The following is an 8,316-nucleotide window of genomic DNA, read 5'->3' as shown; positions in this document are numbered from 1 at the left end:
TCTATAAATAGATCTTCACAGACATGGAATATTGGGAGATTAATGGAAGAGAATAGAATGCCATAATGCTCTGAGGCTTCGACACTTTTGTTGCTCTTCGGATTTGTGTATTTCATTTTTATTTCACCACCACACACTGGCAGAGTCTGCCTCTTCAGTTTTATCGTAACGCCGTGGATATAGGTTGGCTGAGGTGAAGGGGAGGCGGCGGGGTGTGGGCGATCGGCAGATTGCACCCACTCTGCCTCCCCCCTTCACCGACTCGTCGCACTTCCTTTCTTCTGCAAAAGAGCCTCACCGAAAGACGGCGGGCCCGGATGCTGAAATCTAAATGGCACCAAAATGCAGAACAGTTGATGCAATGCAAGCCTGGCAAGCTACCCAAAGAGCACACGCTTTTCCAAGAGCAGGAAGCAGGACAAAAAAAAAAGAAAAAAAAAAAAAAGTTGCCTCTGCTCATTTCACATTCTGTGCAATTCGCCGCAGAGTTTTCTGCTCGGCACCTATCGCTGCAACTCATCTCCCGAGGAAATGTTGAAGCCGCTCAGGTAGCAGGAATCATCTTGTATTTCCCAGCCATCCTCGCTGTTTATGCGCACTTGTGTGTGAGACTCTGTGAGTGCGTTCCGGGTGTGCAAGCTCATGTGCGAGTGTAGCCTCACGCCAGGAGCAATTTTGCTCGAACCATAGCGGTGGTGTTATTTAAGCCGGAGAGCAGAGAGGAAGGTTATTATTGCACTGGCCCTACTCTGAGAGCAAACTATATTATGCTCTAAATGGGAATAAATTTAACCGGGGAAGAAAAAGACAACTTTAATTATGCTGCTCATACTCTAGATGTGCTTATTAGGGTCAGTATGCTGAGGACATTCCAGCAGAATTCTTTCTATAAAAGTTTACGCATGTCTTTTAAAAACATTACTTGTTCACTGTGAGAATGAAGTCAGCTTTGACCCTCAGACTGAAGAATATACACAGTGTATAAATGTGCATGTATGTACAATATGGATTTTACTGTAATATTTACTGCAGTCTCCTAGTTCAAGATTGAACAGTGACTGCTAGGTTTTAAAGATTTGCTGTTATTACAATAACAGATTCCAGATTTGATCAGAAGTTTCCCCGAGTTCGGAGCAGACAATATTAACAGAAAGGTTCCTGTGTGGCGTCATACTCCTGCCAAACCCGGAAAGCGTATCATAACAGCTCATTCGTTAATCGACAGAGTACATAGCTCTGATAGTGGCCAAATTTCCATTTATTTGGAGGCAGAGCAAGCGGTAAAACGCTCTCCCTCCGCCCATGTGTATGTTCTCGCTTAATAGTTACACTCACTGTCTGTTTAGTGGGTGTATTTGTCTATTTGTCAGTTGAGGGCAATAACTCTTATGATTGACTTGATTGGCCAAATTTTCAGCTGAAATGGGGTGACAGCCAGCGATGGACTTGGCCAAACAGCAGAGGAAGAAGGGAGAGACGGAGGAGAGCAAGGCAGAAAAGAAGATGTAAGAAAAAGTAAAGGAAAATAAACAAACTTTCCTTTTTCATGTCTTCTTCTTCTTCATTTCTCCTCCATCTGCTATCTTCTTCCTCTGTGCTTTGAATTAACACCACATTCTTTTTTTTTCTTTTGTTTTTTTATTTCTATTAGGCCAAAATCCCGTCCTGGCTGTCACCACATTTGAGCTGAAGAAGAGTTACAGCCTCCAACCCCCAACTTAGAAGTTTAGCCACTAAACAGAAAGTGAGTGCAATTTTCTGGCGACTGCGTACAGACGAGTGGAGGGAGTGTGTTTTATCGCTTGCCATCCTGCCGTCACGTGCCCACAAATCGATAGAAAAGTAGCCGCTAAATGGATTTAAACAGAAGCAATGCATTTTCCCTACTAGACGTTTCTTTCACTTTTCGCGTTTCCTCCAAATTCCAAGGAAGTCTTGTCTCACAGTGCTGTCTCTTATGAGACAAATGTTTAGCTACCACCAGATGATCACTCACCAAGGTTAAAGATAATTTTGTTAAGTTGTCCTATTGATCTTTTAGTGCATCTCTACTTTAATCCTGTTGTAAGTGAACTATAGAAACCTGCACACAAACCGAGGTTTGCTTTTAATATGCATTTTATTTGCAGTTAGACTAATATTCCCGCACCATTAGACCACAAATACCTTGGGGAAAAAAAAAAAAACAACATGGCAGAGAAGGGCTTTTTTTTTTTTTTTTTTTTTTTTTTTACTTTTTTTAAACATTTTTTGTCAAAGAAAACTGGAAGATCTTCTGCTCAAGTTCAAAATTACTCATCAACACAAAGTCAGTTCTTTTTCTTAGATACAAACAGACATGTTTTCTTTCTTTTAATTTCTGTTTTCCTCCTCTTGACTTTCTCGTTTTTGGTAGAGTCGTGGCTCATTATCTGCAAGGACATCCAAACCGAATCTTGTGGTCCCTGCAGGTCCCAGGCATTTGGTCCTTTTGACGGCAAATCAAACCTGCTGCTGCATTGCAGCTGGGGAAAAAAAAAAAAAAAAAAAAAAACGGTTCAGAGAAAGTGAGGATGGCACAAGATGGCTTAGAAATAGAGTCAACAATTCTTTATGTCTAGATAGGGATGTTCCGAAAAACCTAGATCAGTACTTGAAGACATTTGTCCACCTTTGAAAAGTAGTTATTGCAAGCTTCTATATAAAGACCAATTTTGACATGACATGATTAATTAACCGTCAGACTTTTTAACTGTGGATGGAAGCAGGAGAACCTGAAGAGAGCTCACTAAACACCCTGTAAAAAAATAAAATAAAAATCAATAAAACTCGTGTGTCCTGTGTGCTCTTGATGTGCCAGAGATGGACTGGGGATCTATTTACAGTGTTAGCTGCTCTAGGGGATCTACTTAAGGTTTAGCTAGTGACATCATAGACTGGTTCCAAAGTGTCTCTTAAACCTGCACAGGATACAAACTCAGTAGGTATAGGAGTGTTAGATTCCAGCTTTGCAAACGTTTGTACTGTTGACATTTTAGACGTACGCAAATTTGTTCATGTTTCAGAGAATTCAGTCAAAACCTACTAGTCATAGTTATTCACATGTCAACTGTCTTTAACGGGTCGTGTTCTGTTTATTCTTTGGATCGTGCAAAAAAAAAATGCAAACAAAAAAGGCTGCATACCCTACAAGTCTACTGTTGTTGTTGGTGGAAGGAGGATGTTCTGTGTGAATGCTTATTTTCAAAGGGAACTTACACAAAGAAGTTCTCCCTTGTGTAGGTAGCCGGGGACAAGGTGTGGGTGCTAACAGTCTGGATGTACACAGGCTCTTGGCAAATTTCTCCTGGGTTTTCGCTTTGCAGATCCTCCAGAGTCTCCCAGTCACTGGTTACAGACGGGTCATCTCTGTCATACCAGTTGGTCCAGCACACTGCAGCGGACAAAATAAATTTACAATGCAGGCTCTATTCTAATTGGAATTTTTGTAAAAGAATAATAATAATAAAAAAGTATATTAACAGCATAACATTTACTTTTCGTTACCTATGTCACCACAGTAAGGAAGGGGGCAGCTGAAGCGAACCTTATAATCCTCACACTGCCTGTCAGGTTGGTCTCTCTTTCTGCAGATGAATCCCCTATCAGTTCTGTAAAAAAAAGACACTTATAAAAGAAACTTAACACTTAGTGTAGAAACATCACTAATTAGTGCACATGAAAAGTGGTGAGAGCAGCAACGTTTTATGGTTTAGAGACAAAACTAGGGCTTGCAGAGCTCAACCTGTTGCGATTCTCTTTGGGAGTGACGAAGGACCGCGAATAATTACATCAGAGAGACGTTTCATGTTAGATGTTTTGGGGATAAAGCTACAGAAGCCAGGCTGAAATGGTTTGAACATGTTCAGAGGAGAGACAATGATTAGATCTGTAGAAGGATCCCGAGGTTGGAGCCACAGGTCAGGAAGCTGAGAGGAAGACTGAACAGGGAGATTTGTGGATTTGGTGAAAGATTACATGAAGTTAGTTGGAGTAAGTTTAGTGGCGACAGAGGACGGGACCAAATGGAGACCCATGATTCACCTACGAGGCAACTGGTGGAAGGAAAAGTTGAAAGAAAAGAAAAATAAATTACGTTAGTGATGCAAAGGGGGTGTGTGTGTGGGGGGGGGTGGGGGGAAAGCGTACAAAAGACACATAAAAATGTTGCAATGTGCAGCAGGAACAATAAGCATGGAGAATGCAAAGAGTGTATTTACAGGGATTTGTCGCCTTTACAAACGCCTCTGTGCAAAAACTCTCAGACACACACACACTTTTGTGAGTAAAGAATGATTCTATTTCAAACAAGCTCATGTTGCAGATCGGTGCACATTACCTGGGGAGAATCTGAAAGTTGAATTGTAAAAGGACTCAGAAGTATAAACAGCTCACGCAGCTTCACATATTTGGCTTTGTTACCTCTAAACATAAAGCTCCAGCTACATTTAGCACAGCCTTCAACTGCAGCGATCTATACCTTCAACTGCCTTTAAGCACATTCAGACACTCTTTACCTTTTTCGCTCACTCTCATCGAAAGACTGGCTCACAAATGTTCTCCCTAAAAGCCTCTATTAATATATATTTTCTTACATATGTAGTGCCATTAGACACTACACATAGAAAACTCTCTTTGTGAATATATTTCTAATTAGCATATTGATTGAAAACTCACAAATAATTCAGACAAAGAAAACCCAACACAAATTAGCTCATGGATTATTTGTAATAAAGTGGAATGACACAAGAAATAAGTATTTGAGACATGAATACAAAGAGGAGCAAAAAAACTATATAAAGCCAAAAAAAAAAATCACAAAAAGTTTAGCATTTAGGAAGCAACCGCCTAATCGGTGCAAGTTAATGTCTGCTGCTTTCTGAGTATCTGCTGGTGGCCTGAGAAGATCCCTAATTACCATAAAGTTTCACTCAAGAATAGATAGAAGAAAACTGCTCTCTCAAGAGCTCTGCAACCTTATTGTTGAAAACCCTGATGGGAAGGATTGCAGACATACTTCTACATTTTTGAATGTTTCAGTTCAGGCCGTAACACAGAAGGACAGCATTAAATCCTCCATTAGCTTTACAGATTTAATTGAAAGAGTTGTCCAAAGATTCAGATACAACTCATGTCTCCAAATTGACTTGGAATTAGTAAGTTCATATGACATGGGAATTAATGGAGAAATTTAGCCAGGACATTCCAGAGGAGAACATGAAAGTAAAGGTCTCTCTTTTGTTTTTAAACCAAGACAGTCAATCTAAGCACAAGGAAACCAAATGGATTTCAGAGGCAGAGAACTGAATCCAATACAAATTTACGGAAAGAGCCAAAGTTCAGAGTTTAAAGAAAAGCTCACCATTCCCCTCAGGGTTTGTGTGGAATAACGGGCCAAAGTCAATTTTGAGCAAAACATGTGACTAGCTTCTACACACGGGAAATGTTTTGAAGCCGTAACAATAAGTTTCTGTAATTATATTAGATTAATGATACGGAATCAAAAGGTGGTTTAACAAATTCTAATTTAAATGTGATACACTGCTTTTATTTGATGGGACGCTTTCTCTAACAGAATTGTTTGTTTTTCAGTTTGTTTGTACAGGACGTGTGTCACAAAGATAGAAAAATAAATAAGTGACAAAGCTCATCATTTAAGCAAGGGTTAACTATTAAGGGCTACTTCATTCATTTCACTTCCATGAAACGTCCACGTTTGTGAAACTTACATTTTAATTATGTCTCCTGCTTCTTCTGGAGTTAGGCCAGACAGTGTCCTAGCTTCAATATCTATTGGGTCCGGGCAGATCTGTCCAGGATGCCTTCGGACAATTTTGGCAAGATTTTCCATGTCTTCATATCTTGAGGGATTATCAGTCTCAAACCACTGGGTCCAGCACTCTGAAAACAAATAAACAAATAAAAAATGTCAAATTAACTTTGCAGATGGATTTGCAGCTTATAAAGGTGTCAAGATCACTAAAATATAAGTCCAGGTGAAACTGATAGTTCTAAGAAAACAAAAAGTGGACTCTTCTTACGAAGGTCGGTGGGTTGATGGCACTGGACTCCTAAACAGATTTTAAAAAGAAAGCAGAGAGTGTCAGTCTCTATCTCTTAAATAAATTATGTTTAAATGTCAAGGTAATCTCAAATTAAAATCTGACCTGATATAAGTGGATTTAGGGCTATGAGACAAGAAACAGGAGAAAAGTATGTATTTTAGCAAAAGAAAATATTATTTCAAAATAAATGTAGTGGTCAGTCTGAAGGACAAAAATAACAACATATTTATCTTGTTTTTAAAATGTTCAAATAAAGTCTAACCTTGTGGATCTGACGGGATTTTCATTAAGCAAAAGAAAAAAGAGAAAAACATAATTTTAATTAGCATAATACAAACATATTTGTGGTTTAAAGAAGAAAAAAAAGTAATCTAAATATATAGAGGTGTTGTCTATGTATGAGTTAAATTGAATTGCTGTATTATAAATATCACAAATGTGTGTTTTAGATTTCAAAATGATTAGAAATTAGGAACTCACTTGGGATAATTGGAGACGTGAAGTCTAAGGGACAAAACAAAAGGCACAAAACTGTTATTTCACACAAAACCTCCTCCTACTATTATATGTTCTTCTCTTGAAAGAGAGTATATTTAAGAAAAAAAAAATGCTACAGAAAAATTTATCTTCAAGAAACAACCACAAGCTGAAAACGTACGAACTTACAATTCAAAGTGAAAAGACATTTCATATGTGACAGAAATTCACAAGCTATCATTTTACCATTAGTTTACTGTGCAAAACGACAGTGCAGCTCACAATTATTACTATTCCTGGCAGGTTTGGGTTTCTAGATATCTTTTAATTTTATCCACATGTTTCTTCTGACTTTAAGAAATAATTGCAGCGTGCTCCTGTCAGACTTGAATATGATAAAGAATTTGTGCAGGGAGCTAAAGATTAGGAGGATGGGCAAGGGGGAGCCCTCCAACTTCAAAGACATGGAGCACATCTTAATAGGTGAATGTCTAAAGATACCAGTGGAAGCATGCAAAAAAAAAAGAAAAAAAAAAAAGCTTTTCGGCAATTAAAAAAGGGCTTTGACTTCTTTGATGCGAAGTAAAGATTTTTCATGTGAATGTTTTTTAAGCCTTAATCTGCGACAGATATGAGTACCTTTGGGATTAACTGTACATTATAGTATATAATGCAAGGTCATTCACGTCGACTAAATTCAACTTAAGTGGAAGAGTCTTACTGAATACTTCTTCCTGAGCCCATGATCCTATGAAAAAAAAAAAAAAAAGAAGAATCAAAATTATGCCACGGTCTGCCATTAGTCAACCTGACAAAACAGAATGTTCATTAGCAGGATGAACTTACCACAGATCACTCCAGCCAGAGCTGCAAGACTAATCTAGAAGAAAATAAAGCATCAAATTTGAATGTGCATATTTTTGCATTAAATATTTAAAATTGCTGCCTAAGAAGTTACAAATTACCACTTTTATCATGGCAGCAGATGAAGTTTCTCCTCTTCTGTTAAAGAAACATAAAAAGGCTTTCATAAAAATTAAAAATAATAATAATTACAAAGCAATGTCTCAAAGACAGACATTTTACTCAACAAGCATGAGCCTCACCTCAGGACTTTCAAGCAGAAGGATGCAGTTGTTGTGCTCTCCACATTTTTTGTATCATCCGCACTCCGCCCATGCCTCCATCTAACGACTGAAAATATGCAACTGGATCACTTAGCCAAATTTTTGCATCCCAGTAAACAAAAACAGCACAAAGCCTGGAAAATGGATTTGCAGGTCTAACACGTTTTATTGGTTGCTTCCATTTTGTTTGTGGGATGTTTCAAAAAGGATGAATGGCTGCGCCTGAAGAAAGCATGCATCTTTTATCCCACAGGACATACAAACAGGTTATAGAGGCTCAATTTACCAGAAAGGTCAAGTGTCGGTAAAGCAGCAGTTACCAAAAGTCAAACTTCAGAGCTGAAGGGCCAGTGCCTGCGTGTTGAAGATATATCACTGCTCTAAGAAATGCTGATTCAAATAGCTGGAATACCTCCTCATCATGTCACTCAGTTCTGGAGGGGACATGCAGGACATCGGCCCTTAAGGCTGAGCAGTTTGATCACCAAACAATAGAAATACTATAAATTAACTACAATGAAAGAAAAAAATTCTTTATTATTGTACTTTTTTTATTATTATTAATCATTTGTATACATATTTATGATTGCCAATATATTTTAAAGTGGTGTTGTGTTTTATGTTTGTAT

General features: G+C 38.3%; 1 protein-coding gene across 1 annotated transcript; it reads right to left on the bottom strand.

Moving 5' to 3' along the window:
- Window positions 1–2,243: 2,243 nt before the first annotated feature.
- LOC106937065 (uncharacterized) lies at window positions 2,244–7,684 on the bottom strand. Its single transcript, XM_015018385.1, has 11 exons — window positions 7,526–7,684; window positions 7,407–7,440; window positions 7,282–7,308; window positions 6,564–6,587; window positions 6,346–6,354; window positions 6,186–6,206; window positions 6,060–6,089; window positions 5,748–5,919; window positions 3,526–3,629; window positions 3,238–3,412; window positions 2,244–2,504 (listed from the first exon to the last, which is right to left on the bottom strand). The coding sequence occupies exons 1-11, from the start codon at window positions 7,589–7,591 to the stop codon at window positions 2,408–2,410; spliced, it is 759 nt and encodes a 252-aa protein (XP_014873871.1). The 5' UTR covers window positions 7,592–7,684; the 3' UTR covers window positions 2,244–2,407.
- Between the last annotated feature and the right edge of the window lie 632 nt (window positions 7,685–8,316).

This window comes from Poecilia latipinna, unplaced genomic scaffold, assembly GCF_001443285.1.
Source record: "Poecilia latipinna isolate Pla-1442-1.1 unplaced genomic scaffold, P_latipinna-1.0 Scaffold2269, whole genome shotgun sequence".
Taxonomy (NCBI): Eukaryota; Metazoa; Chordata; class Actinopteri; order Cyprinodontiformes; family Poeciliidae; genus Poecilia; species Poecilia latipinna.
The sequence above is the reverse complement of the archived record's forward strand: the minus strand, read 5'-3'. Positions and strand labels throughout refer to the sequence as shown.